Source organism: Lithobates pipiens, unplaced genomic scaffold (genome assembly GCF_037356315.1).
Source record: "Lithobates pipiens isolate NorthernLeopardFrog02 unplaced genomic scaffold, aLitPip1_a1.2 Scaffold_16, whole genome shotgun sequence".
Lineage (NCBI taxonomy): Eukaryota > Metazoa > Chordata > Amphibia > Anura > Ranidae > Lithobates > Lithobates pipiens.
This window is the reverse complement of record NW_027507748.1, coordinates 610,996,519-611,019,548: the sequence shown is the minus strand read 5'-3', so window position 1 is coordinate 611,019,548 and position 23,030 is coordinate 610,996,519. Positions and strand designations below refer to the sequence as shown.

Here is a 23,030-nt window from a genome sequence, read left to right as displayed (position 1 = left end):
GCAGTATGGGCATTCAGGCTCCAGTCTATGGCAGCAGAGGTAGCAGCTTTTGCTCTGTCCCTGAGGTTTGTTTTTTCCCTCCAGTCTCATCTGTCCTTCCTCTCTCCTGCGCTCTGTTTCCGCGGTCCCCATAGTCCTAGCAGGCCCCCCTTTCCTTTCCCATGTTTGTTTGTCACTCCCAGACTCACTAGGGGCCGCGCGCGGCGAGTCTGTGTCATTTTATAATAGTATAGCGTTCCCGCCGTCGTCTGCGCATGCGCCGGCGGGTCGTATGTTTCGACGGTCAGTTTGGACGTTCGGCGCGTGCGCGGTAGCGTCGGAAGCTTCGGCGGCCATCTTTTTTGAGGGCGAATGGTTCCTTTTGCCCTCAGAGTGTCAGAGGAGGAGCTTTAGCACGACATCACTTCCCCTCCTCCTATTTATTTCCCCAGCAGCACAAGTGAAATGCCTGTGGTCAACAAGAGAATTACACTCTAGAGTTCCAGGCTATTCCCACCCCTGTTAAGGTAAGGCATGTTTTAATGCATTTGTTTTTGTACATGTGATCATCCGTATATATTGGTATAGCCCTGATGGAATGTCTCTTTTCACTTAAAAAGAATTAATTTATTAATATATTAAATTATTTAAATCGGAGCCTCCAAAAAAAAAAAAAAAAAAAAATATATATAAAAAATGGATTTAAAAAAAAAAAAAAAAAAAAAACACAACACACAGTAACGGGGGGTGGGAATCGTCACTTTTGTAGGCAAATTCCCTTCTTTTCCGTGAATCAGCGCACGACTGGTTGACGCCTTTTTCCTCTGACTCTTTCCTAGCCGTTACCTCTGCTAAGCCGCCTAAACATGAGCCTTTCGCCGCCCGCTCAAGATCCTACTCTACTCCCAAGGTAAGGACCTACGCCCAGGTAAGTTTAAAAAAAAAAAAAAAAAAAAAAAGAGTGCACTAAGGACAATACTTTTGTATTTCAGTCCTGTACGCCAGAAGACGTCTAAGAAGACCTCAAGGCGATATGGAGATGACGATGATGATTCCTGTCACAGCAGAGACAGGTCACCCAGACATGGGCATTACAGAAGCGGCAGGAAAGCTTCAGCTAAGAGGCGCCGTCATTCGCGCTCCCCGAGACCTAGACCTACCAGATGTCAGGCCTGCGGAGGCTCCCCACTTCCGGACAAACTAATTTGTCGAGACTGCCTTAGAGACTATGCAGCAGACAGAGAGTCTGAGAGCCTACAGGTGGCAGATCTCCTTAAAAAGGCAGTAAAAGACTCCCTTACGGAATTGGTCGCTACAAGGCCGACACAACAACCGGCATCTCCTCCTCAGGAGCTGATGGCCGAGGCCTCCATTCCTGGTCCATCCACCAGTGGAAGTGGTCGTCTGTTCCCTCCCTCCTCCTCTAAGCATCAGGACGAAATGGCCGTTTCAGAGGATTCCTCAGATGACACAGATGCCTCTGGCTTTGCCTTTGCCATGGTCCAGCCCTATGTGCAGGCCGTTAAACAAGCAATCGGTTGGGAGGATTCCAACGTGGAGGTCAGGAAGTCCAAATCATACTTCCCCTTCCTTAAGCGCCAGATCTCCTTCTTCCCTCTTATGGAGGAAATCAGGGAGGTGATCGAGGAAGAATGGGGGAGGACAGACAAAAGACTTTCCACCAATCGATTGGGAAAATTATACCCTCTCTCCGAGGCAGATTCCAAAATGCTGGACGGCCCGCCGGTGGTAGATGCCGCAGTGGTAAGGCTGGCCAAGAACGTCACTTTACCCCTAGATGATTCAACCTCCTTCAAGGACCCTCTGGATAGAAGGATGGACCTTGACCTTAAGAAGGCCTATCAGATGGCAGGATATGCCTGTAAACCTGCAATAGCTCTGACATCAGTGTCCAACGCACTACGCGTCTGGACAGATAATATAGAGTCGGCAATCCAACAGGATATCCCTAAAGAAGAGATAATAAGGGCATTGGATGAGCTGAAGCTCTCAGCCGACTTCATTGGAGAAGCCGCCATCGATTCCATTCGTTGCTCCGCAAGGGCAATGCTTCACACAGTAATGGCCAAAAGGGCACTGTGGCTAAAACCATGGGCAGCGGACGTTGCCTCGAAGCAAAATTGGTGCAAGATACCTTTTGACGGTAAAGCCTTGTTCGGGGAAAAACTCGACAAAGCCATCTCTCGGGTCACCGGCGGAAAGTCAGGCCTACTTCCTCAAGACAGGCGATCTAGACGTTTCAGATCCTCTGCACCAAGGTTCCAATATTCCAAAAATAGGGACTACCGACAATCAAGACAAGGGAAAGGCTTCAGGCACAACTGGAAGAGCACACAGTCGACGTTTCTCAAGTCCAGGAGGCAGAGGCCGGTACCTACCCCACAGGAGCCATCAAAATCTTTTTGACGCCAGGCCAGCCCAAGTGATCCCTGTGGGGGCCAGGTTGAAACAGTTCTCAAAGATTTGGGAACAAAAATGCAGGGATCCCTGGGTAGTTGCAACAGTCAAACACGGTCATTCCTGGTCCTTCCTAAACCAACCCCCCAAGGACTATTTTTCTCCGACAAGGGTGTCAAGATCTCCTCAAAAGGCGGAAGCTCTGAAGCGATTTCTTCTTTCCCTACAGGAACAACGGGCAGTAGTTCCAGTGCCTCCATCCGAGAGATTTTCAGGTTTCTATTCCACCCTGTTTCTAGTCCCCAAAAGAAACGGAGGGTGGAGACCTGTGATAGACCTAAAGAGGCTAAATCGCTACATTTTTCTGGAAAAGTTCAAGATGGAGTCTCTTCAGACGATCATTCGCGTAGTCCAACCAGGGGATTGGATGTTGTCAATAGACCTGCAAGACGCCTACTTACACATACCTATACTCCCTACGTTCCAGAAATACCTGAGATTTGCGGTGGGGCAAGTACATCTCCAATTTCGGAGCCTTCCGTTTGGCCTCTGCACGTCACCCAGAGTCTTTACAAAAACCCTGATTGCCATCATAGCATCTCTGAGAGAATTGGGGCTCCGGGTGTATCACTATCTGGACGACCTTCTACTCCTGGCGAAGAACCCAACCCAGTTATTAGAACACAGGGATATCCTGTTAACAACACTAGTGGATTTCGGTTGGAAGATAAATTACGAGAAAAGTCTTCTCTCTCCGACCCAAGAGATGGTCTATCTGGGAGCCCTGTTCAATACAATGAAAGGATCAGTGTCTCTCCCTCCTCAGAAGGTATCTTCCATTATCCAACAGATGAAGAAGGTGAGCTTGAGATCCTACCTGACAGCCTCAAATTGTTTGAGCCTGATAGGTCGGATGTCATCATGCATCCCTATGGTCCCCTGGGCCCACTGGCATTTGAGACATTTTCAGCTGGAGTTCTTAAGAATGTGGAACAAACGATATCTATCCCAACCCATACACCTGACAACCCGGATGCTCAGGAGTCTACATTGGTGGATGAAGAGACAGTCGCTTCTGAAGTCTCGCCCGCTAGGGCATGTCGACTGGATCATAATTACTACCGATGCCAGCGCAGCGGGTTGGGGAGCACATTCCAACAAGACCTCAGTACAAGGAAGATGGTCCTTCAATGCAGCAGGCGTGGTGTCCAATGTCCTGGAGCTCAGAGCGGCCTATCTTGCACTGCTAGCCCTGGAGTTCGAGATTTCGGGCAAACCAGTTCTCCTCAGAATGGACAACAGGGCCGCGGTATCTTATGTGCACCGTCAAGGGGGAACGCGCAGCAGATCCCTCCTGAACGAGGTGGAGCCCATATTCCTCTGGGCCGAAAGGAATCTGAAGGACCTGAGGGCAGTCTATCTGCCCGGCCATCTCAACTCAAGGGCAGACAGCCTTTCCCGCAGGTTCGCAGACACCAACGAGTGGTCCTTACACCCGGAAATCTTCAACTGGATAATGATCCAGTGGGGGCCCCTCGAGCTAGATCTCTTTGCGACAGCATCCAACACCAAACTTCCAAGGTTTATCTCGAGATTTCCGCACCCCCAGGCGGAGGCAACAGATGCCCTATCAGCCCCGTGGGCATGCGATCGGGCCTACGCTTTTCCCCCACGGCCCCTCATACCGAGGTTCCTGTCAAGACTCGTGAGGGAGACATAGACGGTGATAGCGGTTCTGCCATACTGGCCAAGAAGGCCTTGGTTCCCTACGGCAATGGATCTGAGCACCAGTCCTCCAGTCAAAGTTCCAATAGTACCCCTCCTCCTGTCGCAAGGATGTCACACCCACCCAGATCCCCGCAGGCTGGACCTTCACATCTGGCAACTGAAAGGGAAAGGTTCCAATCCCTAGGGTGCTCCGACAAGGTGATCGCAACCCTGCTCAAGGCAAGAAAACCATCCACAAACAACATATATGATAAAGTATGGAACAACTTCAAGACCTTCATGCTTGATAGAAACTGTGATCCAGGTTCCCCTTCGTCATCTCAAATTCTTGAGTTCCTGCAGGCAGGCCTGGACCTGGGTCTTGCATTGAGTACTTTGAAGGTACAGGTGTCAGCGATCTCAGCAGCAACCAGTAGAAGATGGGCGGAGGACCCATTGTTAATCCAATTTTTTAAGGCCGTCAGGAAGATCAGACCACCGTCTAAACAATCTTTTCCCACTTGGGACCTTACGGTCATCCTGGAGTCCTTAGCCAATCCACCCTTTGCCCCTTCGGACTCAATATCACTCTGGAACCTAACTTTAAAATTAGCCTTTCTGATAGCCATAACCTCCGGCAGGCGGGTGTCAGAGCTCCAAGCTTTGGGAGCAGATCAGGATCACATTATTTTTTACCCAGATAGAGTGGAACTTAGAACAATACGAGGGTTCATTCCCAAGGTCGCTTCATCCTTGAGCATGTCAAAACCCTGGGCACTCCCAACATTTTCTGAACAGGACTCTGTCACTCTTCATGAATTAGACATCGCCTCCACTCTGAAATGCTATCTCCAAGCCACAGCTCCATTCCGGGCTTCCATCAGACTGTTCATAATTCCCTGGGGAAAACGTAAAGGAAAGGAGGCATCAGCCAGAACGATCGCTTCATGGATCGTCAAACTCATCCACAAGGTGTACAGGACAAAGGGACTAGAGACCCCTTCAGCGGTCAGGGCGCACTCCACAAGAGCGGTCTCTGCCTCTTGGGCGGCAAGAGCGAATGTGTCGATCGAAACTATTTGTCGGGCAGCAACCTGGTCATCCCAACACACATTCCTGAAACATTACAGGGTGGACCCAGGAGCTCTCTCCTCAGTGGAGTTTGGCAGACAGGCAATCACTTCGGCCTTAGCCTCTTCTAAATAATAAATTCTTTAAATAAACCTCTAAGCATTATCCCACCCGTCTCAGCTAGTTATTTGTCACAGGTATGCTGCCATGGAGGCACCAGGAAAACAGAAAATTGTTCCATACTTACCGTAATTTTCTTTTCCTGGTGCCTATCCATGGCAGCATACATTCCCACCCTCGGTATTCTATATTAACGAGAATGCGGGGGCTGTACTAACCTTTTCTTTTATAATATTCACTAGTCCTGAGGGAGGAGCCAAGGCGGAGCTTGTCACAGGTATGCTGCCATGGATAGGCACCAGGAAAAGAAAATTACGGTAAGTATGGAACAATTTTCTGTTTTCATAGTGTGCTATGCCAGCCTCTAATAGAGGGGCTGGCATAGTCTTCTATAAATGGGTTCACAAACACTTTAATTACCCTCTTTATGACCAGGCCATTTTTTACTATTTAGCACCGTGCTACTTCAACTCATAATTGCGTGGTCATGTTACGCTGTACCCAAATAAAATTTTATATAATTTTTTCACACAAATAAAACTTTTTTTTTTTGGTAATATTTGATCACCACTGGGTTTTTTATTTTTTACAATATAAATATATATATAAAATAAAATAAAGATATAAAAACAGAAAAAAAACAAAAAAAAACAATAATTTTAACTTTCTGCTATAAAACATCTAATAAAAAAAATCTAATTTCTGCATATATTTTGGCCAAAATGTATTCTACTATATGTCTTTGGTAAAAAAACGAAACAAAAAAACCCTAATAAGTGTATATTGATTAGTTTGCGTGAAAGTTATAGATTGGCATTTACATTTTTTTTTATACTACTAATGGCAGTGATCAGTGACTTATAATGGGATTGTGATCGAGCAGCCAGGATTCTGACACTAATTCCGTGTACACCCGGCTGGACTTTTCGACAGCAAAGGTCTGACGGAACTAATTCGTCGGACAATTCGACCGTGTGTGGGCTTCATCGGACCTTTGCTGCCGAAAAATCAGACGGACTTTAGATTTAGAACATGTTTCAAATCTTTCCGATGGACTTGAGTCTGGTCAAAAAATCAGTTTGTCTGTATGCTAGTCCGACAGGCAAAAACTGATGCTAGGCTATTTTCTATGAACTTCCTTATTCTAGTCCGGTCATGCTTCATCACGGTCGAATCCGTCGGACTTTGGTGTGATTGTGTGTAGACAAGTCAGTTTCAGCGGAACTCTGTTGGAACTCCGTCAAAAAAGTCCTTCAGAGTTCAGTCCGACGAAAAGTCCGGCCGTGTGTACTCGGCATAAGTGACACTGGGGGAACTGACTAACTGCCACTGACATCACCAGTGACATTAATACAGTGATCATCAGTGGTATGATTATACACTGTCACTGTACTAATGACACTGGCTGGGAAGGAGTTAAAATCTAGGGTGATCAAGGGGTTAAATGTGTGCTTAACAATTTTTACAGTGTGTAGTGTGTGCTAATTTTATTAAGCATTGTGATGCTTTTTTACTCCCCATTTTGTAGGGAGAACATGACAGCAGAGAGCCCTGTGTTGTTTACCAACACAGGGTTTGCTTCTATAATTCGTTCATCTGACCGGTGGGTTCCAGCCATAAATCATTGCCTGGGATCTGCTGAACAGCTTGTGCTGTAGCGAATGGCAGCACAGCCAGGGCGGAGGGCGCACACTCGTGTACCCGTAAATACAAAATCGCATACATGTACGGGATCCTTTGCAGCAGGGCCATCCTGCTGCAGTATATGTGCGGTGGGGGGTCCTGAAGCAGTTATAGTTGAACTCCAGCCTTACCTTCAGTCTTGCACGATTGTTCAAGTTCCTCTCCTATAGGCTGGTTTCACACAGGCAGGCAGTTCAGTCACATTTTTTTTTTGTAAAAAAAACAGATCAAAAACAGATACCAATGTCAATTTTTACATCCGTATTCATATCTGTTGACATCCGTAACTGAACTAAACTTCAAACACTATAAATTGCTGGTTTCTAAGGAGGAGACTGGGAACCTGATGAGCCATCAGCTATCAGCAGGGTTCCCCGCTGACAGCTGAATGTAACGGCGTATGTAATGAATGGCATGGTGTTCCCCCCCGCCCAGGTCCATGCCAGGCCATTCAGGTATAGTATGGATTCGGAAGGGACCCCCCCCCCCATGCCAAAAAAAATAAAAAATGGCAGAGGCATGATGGGATTTGTAGTTTCACCGCAGTTGGAGGGCCGAGGTTGCCTACCCCTGCCCTAGAGAATAAAATGGTGGTTGTTGCATTATTTTATGTCACACAGTATTTGCGCAGCACAGTTTCATGAATTAAAAAAAATTAAGCAGTAAAGTTAGCCCAATTTTTTGTATAATGAGAAAGATGATGTTATGCCACGAGAATCGTGATCTTTATTCTAAGCATAAAAATTGTGATTCTCATTTTATCCAGAATCGTGCAGCTCTAATGTAAACTAAAAATTTGACTCAAGTGGTTAAGTGGATGTAAACAACTGATGTAAAAACTGATGAAAAACTGATGTTACCTGATCAGTTTTTTCTTTGAAAAAACATGACTGAATTGATGAAACAAACTGAAGGCATGTGTGAAAGTGGCCCAACGTCCGCTATCCTATAGAAACACATGTATGTCCGTTTTTCATCCTTCAACGGATGTATGAAAAACGGACATATGAAACATCTGTGTAAAGCGCTGAGCAAACTGTTGGCGCTATATAAAAGCTGTATAATAGTAATAATAAAAGGGGCTTAGGATCCTTTCACACGGACTTGGCCGTGTACAGACTCTGCTTTGTGCAGCGTGGATCACTCAGTTGATACCCGCTGAGCGGGCAGATGACAGGTCCGTCTCTGCTCTCTGTGCTGTCAAAGCCCTGCTCTCCTCTATGGAAACCGGATGTCTGTTTTCATCCAATCCGATTCTCCAGACGGATGGAAAATTGGGTTTCCATCTGTCTGGATTTCACGTACAGGATTGGATTGAATATTGGTGGATGTAAGTGGACATGTCACCTCTGACATCCATCGCTCCATAGGGCAGAATGGAGCATCCGTTCAGCCTGACAAACTGACAGGTGGACCTGTTTGGGACCCCATGTAAAAGGGGCCTTACTGAAATAATTTACATGGCACAGCACACTGTGATCTTCCCATGATGTGCATTAAAAGCTGCAGCAAGTCAGATTCAGCCCACCTCATTTCCTGGCTAGAGGAAATCTAGCTATTTACTCCCTGGCCTTATTGTTCCCAACCTCCCTATTTCATTCATTGGCTTTCAGTTCCTTCAATCATGGAGGTTCAACATCACTTACAGACATTACCTAGGGTAGTCTGTATGTAAATAGAGTCTGCCTAGGAATAGCCACTCCTCCAGACTATACAAGTATTTCATTCATTCATTCATTCATTCCAGACTGACATCGGCTTATCAAGGCATTTTCATATCTGCATAAAACTCTCCCAAGAACCAGCCCTTTGCTTGCATCAGGGCTGAGAACTCTTGGGAGGAGTACTGGTAGGGCATTGTGATGTTATCAGGAAGTTATGTATGTCACCCTGCCATTCCCTGATCTGCCTGCATAGCTTAGACAAGCACAAAGACCCAGTAATATTGTCGCTGGCTCTAAAAGAAGGAAAAGGCGAAACCAGGGAAGGCAAAATATTAGCAGAATAAACTTAAAATGCTTGTTCCTAAAATAAGCCAATCAGATGGAGAAGTGCTGTACTATACAGGTGATTCTCAGACATGCTACTGAGCAACCACATTTACTTGTTTTACATTACTACTATTTTAAAGATGATTGCTGGTCCTATACTAAAATGTAAAGTGGGGATGGGTTAAAACCTTTGTTCTGCTTTTGTTATCTGTATCACCTTTGGCACAATTTCCCTTCACTTCCTGTCATCAGGACAAAAAATAAGGGGAAATCTCTCTTATGGGGACACAGACGGCAGTAACTAGCTTTTATCCACGCCCTCTGAGCCTTGCTTCTCACTCGATGCGGTGCGATTTCACAGCAAATTTGCTGTGGATTCCGCACCACATCTAAACACAACTTGTTTGTGTGAACCATTTGCTGAATGTTTGTTAATGACACCCCGCAATCGGTTTGCAAAATGCAGTGTGAGCCGCAGAATCGGATTGCATGGGTGCCAACACCCATGCAATCCGATTTTGGTGTGGACAAAAAAAAGGGTCCTGCATGAGAATGCCGTGCGATTTGAACCATACAAATCGATGGTTAAAATCGCACCCCAGAGACACCACATGTAATTCAAACAGAAATGTGCTGTGATTCCTGTGCGAATTACATCCGATGTCCCACACCGCATGAGTGTGTTTATTGCAGTATGCATTCCCATTGAAAAAAACAAAATTCCTGTTCCAGTGACACCACAGGAAGTCAAGGGAAATCTTCCAAAATGAATTCAAAGAAATAAAAGCCTGTTTGTCTTATAAAGTTTATTTTATATTGGCTTCAAATCTTCAGTCAAATACGTTTAGGTAGAGTCATTTTTCCACAATAAAGTGGCAGTGTCAGAACGAGGCATTGCCCTATAAAGTGGATTTTTTTGTTGTTTCTCCATATAAGCATCTCTACATGTGATAACGTGCTTGCAGAATTATGATGGCAGGTGCTGCCCGCTGCAGGCCTAGAGGACCAGAGGAAGAGTGGCACAGCACTATGAATTATTTACACATTACTCTCACCATTAGTTGGAAATGTAGCAACCAGTAAGATGCCTCGTAAAAATAATAATGTCTTTTCTGCGGAGAGGTAATAAGGTCATTGGCTTTGTGGAAATACATTTAATTCCGCAGGCCTGTCATGGAAATTCACAAATTTAAAGTGCTTCTTTTGCTCCTGTTTGTGAAACTTTTGCATTGGAAGTCAGTAGAGCAGACATATTGTATTAAAATGGGTGGCTCTCGTAGGGGATCAAGATCAGCAAACTGGAAAGGCTTCAGTGTGGAGGTATTTACCGAAAGGCTATGGAGGTTAGTGCTTTTGTGCAGGCTGGTAAACTTTTAACCACTGCTTCAAATTTTATTTTGAAAAAAAGTCACTCTAGGAGACAGGTAACCAACCATCTGGTGACCAGCTCTGCAATGCAGGAAGCAAATCAAATGTGGTAAAAAAGGAAAGTTACATTATTTATCCTTGAGTGCGCAAAGTAGAAATTTGGCTTCCAACTCCAACTCTACATTTCTTATTTTTGCAACTGAGGGCAGAACTGCACCCTAAAAGGGAAGTTCTGTGTTTTCTAATCCTCCCCCCCCCCCCCAAGATTTTTGGTTACAAGAAAATGCAACTAAACAACTGTTACTTTGCCTCCAGCCAGGGACATGACCTGTCCACCCCGCTTTTGGCCATGGCAGGTTGTGTGTGTGTTTGCGTGCATGTGTTTGTTTGCCCTTTGTATGTGTGCTTTAGCTTGTCTGATGCTGGATGTGCTCACATGCCTTGGAGAGTCCCTTCTGGTGACTGGTTCTGTGTATTTAAATAAAATGTATAATAGTGCTGCTCTGTATGGGGAAAGGGGAAAAGACAAGGGGGAGAACGGGGAGAGTGAATGGTCGGGGGTGAAATAAAGGATAAGAAGCGATATTACACCAAAAAATAGCTAGCAAACACGCTATATATTCCCTATAGTAGATAAATAATATTGAAATCAAATGGCAATTATTAAATAAATAATGTGGTTCAAAGTGTCATAGTGCTACACATATAATACAGTAGCAAGTGCTAGAAGTAAAGTGAAAAAACTCAAATAAAGTGACTAGTGCAAACATATATAAAGTGATCAACTAAAATAATCACACTCAGAAATAAATCCGTAAAACACTCGGTATAAGTAAATAAATAGAGTGCTAAATCCGTAAAGCAATCCGTATGAATAAATAAGTAAAGTGCTAAGTGCCAATAAGTCCAAGCAATAAATCACAAGGCAGTGCATCTATTGCTGTCGTGATAGTCAGGCAAAAACCAGATCCATGTTTTGTGCTGTGCAAATCATGCAGGCAATTCAGTGGCACACTCCTTCTTTCCCCTTCGTGGGATAAATGGATGGATGTCCCCTTACCTTACTGCTGTAAGGTAACAGCGCATAACAACATATATTGGTCACTATGTAGTTTCCTCTCTCTCTTATATCGGATGATTTTGTTGTAGATGAACCTCATGAAATGCAAGAAACGTTGCCAAATAGTGTAGTATTTTCAAAAGTAGATTTTTCAATTAGATAAAGTTGTCTGGCTACTCACATTTTAAAAGATAAAAACAGGCATTGAATGTAAACAGAACGGTAGACAGCAGGTGTGGGCGTCACTTCCGGTATCTCTCTCTCTCTCTTTCCGCACGTGTTCGTCACTGTCACGTGACTTCATCAGGGTTCTGTGTATTCTTGCTAGCTACTTTGCGCACTAGATTCCTGTTTTCCTGACTTGCCTGTTGATGACTTGGATTGCTCGTGTCTCCTGAACCCACTGTCAACTATGTCTGGTTCTGGAACTCTGCTTGCCTTGACCTCAGCCTGGATACTGACCGCTCTCTTGTCTGTCAGCTGATCTGATTTGTTGTCATGCTCTGACCTTCTGCTATGCTGCATCCTATCTCCACATTGTGGCTAATCTGTTCCCTTAGCACATGCAATTGATAACTTATCAACATCATAAATCATGATCATATCTTAACTATCAATTGAAATCCACTACCACATGTGTGGCATATCACTAGACTGGGTTATGGACTATGGATCAGAAGCGATTGATGAGAAAACGATCATTTTGGTACTTGTCCATCCCCAAGTGACTTATTAACCTTATCTAGTGAACACCTTCCTATCCTTCCCCTTTTTTTCCTTCTTCCCTCTTCTCTACCTTCTCCTCTTAATCTTTATTATTCCTTTTTACTCCTTCTCTCTATCTTATTTCTCATGTCAAAGCTACAAGAATTATAAATAATACTTTGCTCAAATTCATCTATATATTTTTTCCTCTTCCAATATTTATTCATAATTTATTATTTTATACTTGATGGAATATATTAATTCAATACATAATACTTTTATTTATCATAACCTTATCCCTTAAATCACATAATGCAATGTATGTTTTGCTCACAATCTATTTAGAATATCACCCTGTAACAAATGACATATACTTTAATATGTTTGTTAAGCCTCTAATTGTATACTCTAATAAATCTTTTGACAAAGAAAACGATCATTTATCTAAGTGTCTATAGACACCATCAATTTGATGGTAAAGAGATTATATAGTCAGATTGTAATGTGTATGGTGAGTAGGGATGAGCTTGATGTTTGAGTCGATTGTAAATTCAACTTGAACATCAAGTGTTCACCCATTCACCGAACAGCGAATAATATGGGGAAATTTGAGTCCTGCAGATCGCCCCATAATGCACTGCGAGATCGTTGTGCATTGCTGCATGATGATTGGCCAAAGCATGCAAAGGTTGCCTTTGGCCAATCATGGCTCAGTGGGACTAAGAATACACCCCACACTATATAAGGCTGCTTACATAGTTATATATATATATATATATATATACAGTATCTCACAAACGTGAGTACACCCCTCCCATTTTTTGTACATATTTTATTATATCTCTTCACTTGACAACACTGAAGAAATGACACTTTGCTACAATGTAAAGTAGTGAGTGTACAGCTTGCATAACAGTGTAAATTTGCTGTCCCCTCAAAATAACTCAACACACAGTCATTAATGTCTAAACTGCTGGCAACAAAAGTGAATACACCCCTAAGTGAAAATGTCCAAATTGGGAAAAACATGTCAATATAATGGTGTGGCCACCATTATTTTCCAGCACTGCCTTAACCCTCTTGGGCATGGAGTTCACCAGAGCTTCACAGATTGCCACTCCTCCATGGCGACATCACAGAGCTGGTGAATGTTAGAGACCTTGGCTCCTCCTCCTTCCGTTGGAGGATGCCCCACAGATGCTCAATGGGGTTTAGGTCTGGAAACATGCTTGGCCAGTCCATCACCTTTACCCTTAGCTTCTTTAGCAAGGCAGTGGTCGTCTTGGAGGTGTTTTTGGCTCGATACTGCCCTGTAGACCAGTCTCTATAGGGAGGGGATAATGCTCTGCTTCAGTACGTCACAGTACATGTTGGCATTCATGGTTCCCTCAATGAACTGTAGCTCCCCAGTGCCGGCAGCACTCATACAGTCACAAACCATGACACTCCCACCACCATGCTTGACTGTAGGCAAGACACACTTGTCTTCGTACTCCTCACCTGGTTGTCGCAACACACGCTTGACACCATATGAACCAAATAAGTTTATCTTGGTCTCATCAGTCTACAGGACATAGTTCCAGTAATCCATGTCCTTAGTCTGCTTGTCTTCAGCAAACTGTTTGTGGGCTTTCTTTGCATCATCTTCAGAAGAAGCTTCCTTCTGGGATGACAGCCATGCAGACCGATTTTATGTAGTGTGTGGCGTATGGTCTGAGCACTGAGAGGCTGACCACTCACCCCTTCAACCTCTGCAGCGATGCTGGCAGGACTCATACATCTATTTCCCAAAGACAACCTCTGGATATGACGCTGAGCACGTGCACTCAACTTCTTTGCTCGACCATGGTGAGGCCTGTTCTGAGTGGAACCTGTCCTGTTAAACTGCTGCATGGTCTTGACCATGCTGCTGCAGCTCAGTTTCAGGGTCTTGCAAATTTTCTTATAGCCTAGGCCATCTTTATGTGGAGTAACAATTCTTTTTTTCAGATTCTCAGAGAGTCCTTTGCCATGAGGTGCCATGTGGAACTTCCAGTGACCAGCATGAGAGAGTGGGAGCGATAACACCAAATTTAACACACCTGCTCCCCATTCACACCTGAGACCTTGTAACACTAATGAGTCACATGACACCAGGGAGGGAAAATGGCTAATTGGGTCCAATTTGGACATTTTCACTTAGGGGTGTACTCACTTTTGTTGCCAGAGGTTTAGACATTAATGGCTGCGTGTTGAGTTATTTTTTTGAGGGGACAGCAAATGTACACTGTTATACAAGCTATACACTCACTACATTACATTGAAGCAAAGTGTCATTTCTTCAGTGTTGTCACATGAAAAGATATAATAAAATATTTACAAATATGTACTCGCTTTTGCGAGATACTGTAGATGCAGTCAGTCTAATATATATATATATATATATATATATATATATATATATATATATATATATATATATATATATATATATATATATATATGTATATATATTTATTATACTCTGAATTTAGCGTAAACTATATATTCAGTGTAGACACTATAGTCAGTCAGTGCAGTTTATATAACATAGTGTAAGGAAGTGGTTAAGGGGAACCCTGCATCAAAATTAAAAAAAAATGGTGTGGGGACCCCCCCCCCCAATCCATATCAGGCCCCTCAGGTCTGGTATGGATTTTAAGAGGAACCCGTGCCAAAATGTAAAAAAAAAATGGCGTGGGGGTCACCCTCAAAATCCATACCAGACCCTTACCCGAGCGTGCAACCTGGCAGACTGCAGGAAAACGAAGGGGGTGAGAGAGCACCCCCCCTCCTGAACCATACCAGGTCACATGCCCTCAACATGGGGAGGGTGCTTTGGGGTCTCCCCAAAGCACCTTGTCCCCATGTTGATGGGGACAGGGACCTCATCCCCACAACCCTTGCCCTAGTGGTTGTGGGGGGTCTGCGGGTGGGGGCTTATTGGAATCTGGATCCCCCCCCCATGTGAATGGGTATCGGGTACATTGTACATTTTGGCATGGAGTTTCCCTTAATATCCATAGCATACCCGTAGGGCCTCGTGTGTGGGGGGGGGGGGGGGAACTCACGCAGGTTTTTTGTTTTTTTTCCAATGATTTTTTATGTACCGTATATTGCCGGGGTCCGGCAATACATTACAGCGAGCAATTTTAAATTACATTTTTTTCCTTTAGAAATGTCATTTTGCTGTGGTATAAACTTGGGAAAGATGCGCTACTTTACAGGCGGACTGAGGGGACCCCCATGCACAATATTTAAAGGAATATTTCATTTTTATTGTTTCACTTTAAGCATTACTAAAATCGCTGCTCCTGAAAAAACAGCCATGGTAAAACTTTTTTTTGCATTGATACATGTCCCCTGGGGCAGTACCCAGGTCTCCAAACACTTTTTATGCCAATAACTTGCATATAAGCCTTTAAAATGAACTCTTCTGATTTTTCATGTTCGTGTTCCATAGACTTTAACAGTGTTCACTTGTTCGCACAAATTTTTTGTCTGTTTGCATGTTCTGGTGCAAATCGAACCAGGGGGGTGTTCGGCTAATCCCTAATGGTGAGCCTTATTCATATAGAAGAGGAAATGATGTAACCAGAACTCTAGATTACTGGCAAATATTTTTTTTCTATCAGCTTAGTCTGTTGTACTTCTACTAGAGTTAGAAGAAATTCTAAAGCTGTATCTGCTGTATGCATGTAAAGTTTAGTATGTAATGGTGCCCGGGGAGTAACTTCCATAATTGGGTCATATTTAAAAACATCCACATACTGGCTGCGCACTATGTACACTACGCTATGTACTATGTATTAGAGCGGCCAGTGGCGTAACTAGAACCTTCAGGGCCCCGATGCAAGAAACCATGAAGGGCTCCCCTGAACCCCAGCCAGGGCCCTTCCCTCCGAGTCCGGCGGTGGAACTCCAGGGCGTGGTCACAAGTATGACCTTTGTGAGCCCTGTAGTTCCACCACTGGCTGGGGAGAACAGACATCGGACTGAGCAGCAATGCATGGAGCAGGAGAGGGGTACTCTCAGGAGCCGGCCGAGGACACAGGTTGTGCGGGGAATGCACAACTAAAGAGCAGCCAGTGCGATAGTCGAGAATGGAGCTCTGCTAGTCACCCACCACCTCCAGCCATCCGTGTGCATGGTGCACTGATACCCCTAGCTGCCTATGCTGCTGCCAGCCATATGTAGAGGGGGCTGCATGGGCCCCCTGCAGCACAGGGCCCAGTTGCGGTCGCGACTGCTGCACCCCCTATAGTTACGCCCCTGAGAGCGACATTGCAACCGATAGCCAGCAATAAGCATCTGTGTACTGTTGCACTGGTTTCTTTGATATGATGACAAGTGAAATTTAGAAATCTTTGCTATGATCTCAAGTGGAACCTAAAAATCTTTGATATGATGGCAATTAGAATCTAGAAAACGTTGATATGATGACAAGTGGAACCTAGAAATATTTGATATGATGACAATTAGGATATAGAAAACTTTGATATGATGACATCTTTATCATGATATGTGGAATCTAGAAATCTTTGATGTGACAAGTGGGATCTGAAAATCTGTGATATGTTGTACAAACAGAATCTATAAATGTTTGATATGATGGCAAGCAGAATCAAGAAATCTTTGATGTGACAGTTAGAATCTAGAAAAGGTTGATATGATGGCAAGTAGAATCTTGAAATTTTTTATATGACAAGTGGACTCCGGAGATCTTTGAGATGATAAGATCTGGAAATCTTTGATATGACAAATAGAATCTAGAAATCGTTGCTATGATAGTAAGTAGAATCTACAAATCTTTGATATGACAAGTGGTCTCCAGAAATCTTTGAGAGGACATGGCAAATGAGGTTTAATGTTGAAAAATGAAAGATAATGCATTTGGGTGCTAAAAATATGAATGCAATCTACTCACTAGGGGGAGAACCTCTGGGGGAATCTAGGATGGAAATAGACCTGGGGGTCTTAGTAGATGATAGGCTCAGCAATGGCATGCAATGCCAAGCTGCTGCAAGCAAAGCCAACAGAATATTGGTATGCATTAAAAAGGAGATTCACTCCAGAGATAAAACGATCATTTTCGTACTCTACAAGACTCTGGTCCGGCCGCACCTGGAGTATACCATCCAATTTTGGGCACCAGTCCTCAGGAAGGATGTGCTGGAACAGGAGTGAGTCCAGAGAAGGGCAGCAAACCTAATAAAGGGACTGGAGGATCTCAGCTATGAGGAAAGGTTATGAGCACTGAACTTGTTCTCTCTGGAGAAGAGACACTTGAGAGGGGATATGATTTCAATGTACAAATACTGTACTGGTGACCCCATAATAGGGATAAAACTCTTCCATGCAAGGGTATTTAAAAAGACACGCAGCCATTCACTAAAATTAGAAGAGAAGCGGTTTAACCTTAAATTGCGTAGAGGGTTCTTTACTGCAATGCCCTGTACAAACCTGTCTAGCATACACACGGTCGCACAAAGTTGTCGGAAAATCCAATCCTTCAGAACGAGGTGATGTACAACACGTACGATGGGACTATAAACGGGCTAGTAGCCAACAGCTTTCGTCTTGTAATTTATTCTGAGCATGCGTGGCACTTTGTCCGTCGGAATTGTCTACACACGATCGGAATTTAAACGATCAGATTTTGTTGTTGGATAATTTTAGATCCTGCTCTCAAACTTTGTGTGTTGGAAATTCCGACGGAAAAAGTCCGATGGAGCTCACACGCGATCGGATTTTCCCGACAACACAATCCGATCGCACATTTTCCATCAGAAAGTCCGACCGTATGTACAGGGCATAAGAGCGGTTAGGATGTGGAATTCTCTTCCACAAGCAGTAGTTACAGCAGGGAGCATCGATAATTTAAAAAACGATTTGAAAGGCACCTAAACAACCACAACATACAGGGATATACAATGTAATATTAAAGCGGGAGTCCGTCGGGAGTTCCGCTGTTTTTTTTTTTTTTTAAAAGCCAGCAGCTACAAATACTGCAGCTGCTGACTTTTAAAATAATGACACTTACCCGCCCAGCGCGCCCGCGATGTCGGCACCCGAAGCCGATCTCTCGATCGTCTCTCGGGTGCTGTCGCCACCATCTTGGGTATGGGAATCAGAAAGTGGAGCCTTTCGGCTTCATTTCCTGGTTCCCTACTGCGCATGCGCGAGTCACGCTGTGCAATAAGGATGGTCCCCGCTGTCTCTGGGATCCGTGTGTTTCCCGTCAGGCAGCGGGGGACTTTCGGAAAGGGGCGTAGATTCTGCGGAAAGGGGCGTACCTGCTGCAGAATCTACGCCGGAAGTGGGTGCAGATACCTGTACTGTACAGGTATCTGCACCCCCCTCCCCCCTGAAAGGTGCCAATTGTGGCGCCGGAGGGGGGGAGGATTCCAATGAGCGGAAGCTCCACTTTAGCGTGGACCTCCGCTTTAACATAAATGCACACACACAGGTTGGACTGGATGGATTGTGTCTTTTTCTAACCAAACATGTAACTACACTGTATATGTTCTGGAAATTTTTGATATGACAAGTGGGCTCCAGAGATCTTTGAGATGATAAGTAAAATTTGTAAATCTTTGATATGACAATTAGAATCTAGAAATCTTTGATAAGGTGACAGAGAGTCTGGGAATCCAGCAGACTTCTATGTAGTCAGATGAAATCTGTTCAGCACATTTACGGTATATATTTGTGTCTAGCTGTAGGCAGGCAGTGGGGGGTCTGCACAGACATGCATCAGGGGCAGCAGCCTGGCAGTGATGACTGGTGACAGGGGCTGGGTACAGGTGACAGGCACCCTTTGCTGAGATTGGATGACTTCTCCCAGCAGCAGTAATATCTGTATCTGTGACATGTGCAGAGCCTGTCTTCCTGGATCTTCCTCCCCCTCCCCTCCTCCTCCTGGCCGGGCATCTGTCAGATCGGTGCTGATTCGGTGTGTGTGGCCCCTCCTCTGCACATCGCCCTATATGAGCCCCTCCTGATCGCTGTGTCCTCTGTATACAGGTCCAGTCTACTCCTCCTCGGGATACAAGAAGGCGGACGATGAGATGTCCGGGGCCACGTCCAGTGCTGACCAGGCGGAGGCTGCAGCCAGAATCATCCTCATCAACCAGCCACAGACCTGCAAGTTCAGGGACAACCGAGTCAGGTGAGTGACACCGCAGGGACACCTACCTATGGGGGGACACTGCAGGACAGAGACCCGGGATGACTTATAGCAGAGTCTTATACAATCACACCAACTTCTCCTGGATGACACCTGACAACCAGCTCTACACATTTATCATCATCAGAAGTGTGCTGTGCAGCATGCACACCAATCACTCCATTCATCTTTCCTCAATGGTACACATAATATGCACACAATGTTATTATAATAATCATAATAATATGCACACAATGACATAATAATAATAACAATCATAATATGCACACAATGATACAATAATAATAATAATATGTACACAATGATATAATAATTAGATGCACACAATGATATAATAATAATAATAATATGCACACAATGATATAATAATAATAATAATATGTACACAATGATATAATAACATGTACACAATGCTAAAATAATTATATGTACACAATGATATATTATTAATATGCACACAATGATATAATAATAATAATATGCACACGATAATATATTAATAATATGCACACAATGATATAATAATAATAATATGCACACAATAATATATTAATAATATGCTCACAATGATATAATAATAATAATATGTACACAATGATATAATAATATGTACACAATGCTAAAATAATTATATGTACACAATGATATATTAATAATATGCACACGATGATATATTACTAATATGCACACAATGATATATTAATAATATGCTTACAATGATATAATAATATGCGCACAATAATATATTAATAATATGCTCACAATGATATAATAATAATAATATTATGCACACAATGCTATAATAATAATAATAATATGCACACAATGATATCATAATAATATATTAATAATATGCTCGCAATGATATAATAATAATAATAATAATAATAATAATGTGCACACAATGATATAATAATATGTACACAGTGATAAAATAATCATATGCACACAATGATATATTACTAATATGCACACAATGATTTAATAATAATAATAATAATAATAATAATAATAATAATATGTACACAATGATATATTACTAATATGCACACAATGATATGTTACTAATATGCACACAATGATTTATTATTAATAATAATAATAATAATAATAATAATAATATGTACACAATGATATATTACTAATATGCATACAATGATATAATAATAATATGTACACAATAATATAATAATAATATGTACACAATGCTAAAAATAATTATTTGTACACAATGATATATTAATAATATGCACACAATGATATATTACTAATATGCACACAATGATATATTACTAATATGCACACAATGATATAATAATAATAATATGCACACAATAATATATTAATAATATGCTCACAATGATATAATAATAATATGCACACAAAGATGCATTGACAGTTGTCATTAGTGATCACATCTGTATTGTAATCTAACAATCCTCATAACCCATCATGAGCTGACTATTATCCCTAATCTACAAACATCCCTGTCTATAAAGAAACAATGGCACTAAATATAGAAAACAAAGTGTAATGTGTTTGTGCACAGAGCGGTAATAAATAAGTAATTAAACATACCATTGAAAGTGTGTTTTTTATTTTTTTATTTATCAAAATAATTAACTGTTTATCCATCCAGGTATTTTTTGAACTGATCCTTTTTTTACTCCCTTCCTCTGGACTGTCATCAGTTATTATGGTTCCCTACTATTGCCATGGACTACAAAACACCTCCCCCTGTTATGGAGAATAGAGGAAGGTGTTATGCAGTCCTAACACACTTCCTGTCCTAGGGTAACAGTGCTGCTCAGTATGATTGTCATCCTACAGTAACAGTGCTTCTCAGTATGAATGTCACCCTAGGGTAACAATGATGCTCAGTATGATTGTCATCCTATGGTAACAATGCTGCTCAGTACAGTTTTCATCCTCTGGTAACAATGCTGTACAGTATGATTGTCATCCTATGGTAGCAATGCTGTACAGTATGATTGTCATCCTAGGGGAACAGAGCTGCTTATTATGTTTGTCATCCTAGGGTAATAATGCTGCACAGTATGGTTGTCACCGTAAGGTAAAAGTGCTGCTCGGTAAGGTTGTCATCCTAGGGTAACAATGGTGCTAATTGTGATCATCATCCTAGGGTAACAATGCTGCTCAGTACAGTTTTCATCCTATGGTAACAATGCTACTCAGTATGATTGTCATCCTATGGTAACGATGCTGCTCATTGTGATTGTCATCCTAGTGTAAAAGTGCTTCTCAGTATGGTTGTCATTGTAGGGTAACAATGCTGCTCAGTACAGTTGTCATTCTGTGGTAACAGTGCTGCTCATTATGATTGTCATCCTTTGGTAACAATGCTGCTCAGTGCAGTTGTCATACTATAGTAACAATGCCGTTCAGTATGATTGTCACCCTATGGTTACAATGCTGCTCAGCATGATTGTCATCCTAGTGTAAAAGTGCTGCTCAGTAAGGTTGTCATCTTAGGGAAACAATACTGCTCAGTACAGTTGTCATCCCATGTTAACAATGCTGCTAAGTATGATTGTCATCGTAGGGTAATAATGCTGCTCAGTATGGTTGTCACCCATAGGGGAACAGTGCTGCTCAGTATTATTGCCATCCTAGGGTAACAGAGCTGGTCAGTATGGTTGTTATCATAGGGTAACAATAATGCTCAGTACAGTTGTCATCCTATGGTGACAATGCTGCTCAGTACAGTTGTCATCCTATAGTAACAATGCTGCTCAGTATGGTTGTCACCCTATGGTAACAATGCTTGCTCTGTATGATTGTCATTCTATGGTAACAATGCTGCTCAGTACAGTTGTCATCCTATGGTAACAGTGCTGCTCAGTATGATTGTTATCCTATGGTAACAATTGAAGTAGAGTAATGACGAATCGAACCAGGCAGGACTTTAGTGATTGGTTACTATGATCTACGTCAATGTAACTAACCATTAATCTGACACCTGTCATACAACCAGACAAACCTATTAATTCCCAGAATTCCTATATGTTTATTAACCACTTGCTGCTCATTGTCAAATGACGGCGGCAAAGTTGTTTCAAAATCCTGACTGGACGTCATAGGACGTCCTCAGGATTTTGAGCCGCTGCGTGCCCCCGGGGGCGCGCATCGCGGCGATCTTTGCTGCGGGGTGTCAGACTGGCACCCCGCAACTATGATCTCGGTAAAGAGTCTCCGACGGAGACTCTTTACCACATGATCAGCCGTGTCCAATCACGGCTGATCACAGTGTAAATAGGAAGAGCCGGTGATCGGCTTTTCCTCACTCGCGTCTGTCAGACACGAGTAGAGGAGAGCCGATCGGCTGCTCCTCTGACAGGGGGGGTCTGTGCTGATCGATTATCAGCACAGCCCCCTGAGGAGGCCCACACTGGACCACCAGGGACGCCACCAGACCACCAGGGATGCCCAGCACCAGGTATGCCACCCTAGACCACAATGGGCATCACTGATTGGCATGCATTATTGTTTGGCACTGATTGACATCCATCAGTACAATACAATGCCGCCTATCAGTGCCCATCCGTGCCAACTATCAGTGCCCATCCGTGCCAACTATCCATGCCGCCTATCAGTGCCCATCCATGCCCATCTGTGCCGCCTAGCCATGCCCATCTGTGCCACCTATCCATGCCCATTCGTGCCGCCTATCCATTCCACTCTGTGCCAGCTATCCATGCCA

At 43.3% G+C, this 23,030-nt stretch overlaps 2 protein-coding genes across 2 annotated transcripts in view; both read left to right on the top strand.

Annotated features, from left to right (window-relative positions):
• Positions 1-23,030, top strand: part of ATP8A2 (ATPase phospholipid transporting 8A2) — a 1,022,388-nt gene that overhangs the window by 77,280 nt on the left and 922,078 nt on the right. Inside the window, exon 2 of the mRNA XM_077484049.1 lies at positions 19,147-19,291. Coding sequence (XP_077340175.1) covers positions 19,147-19,291 — 145 coding nt within the window. The remainder of the gene's footprint in view (positions 1-19,146; positions 19,292-23,030) is intronic.
• On the top strand, positions 712-18,792 carry LOC143981487 (uncharacterized). The gene is made up of 3 exons (XM_077479357.1): positions 712-889; positions 972-1,617; positions 18,733-18,792. The coding sequence occupies exons 1-3, from the start codon at positions 846-848 to the stop codon at positions 18,790-18,792; spliced, it is 750 nt and encodes a 249-aa protein (XP_077335483.1). The 5' UTR covers positions 712-845.

Bases quoted from the DNA above. Each gene is read 5' to 3' on its own strand.
- LOC143981487 (XM_077479357.1), top strand. From the start codon at position 846: ATGAGCCTTTCGCCGCCCGCTCAAGATCCTACTCTACTCCCAAG. The intron at 890-971 runs GTAAGGACCTAC...TTTGTATTTCAG, and splicing joins GATCCTACTCTACTCCCAAG to TCCTGTACGCCAGAAGACGT. The intron at 1,618-18,732 runs GTGATCGAGGAA...TATGACAATTAG, and splicing joins TTATGGAGGAAATCAGGGAG to AATCTAGAAATCTTTGATAA.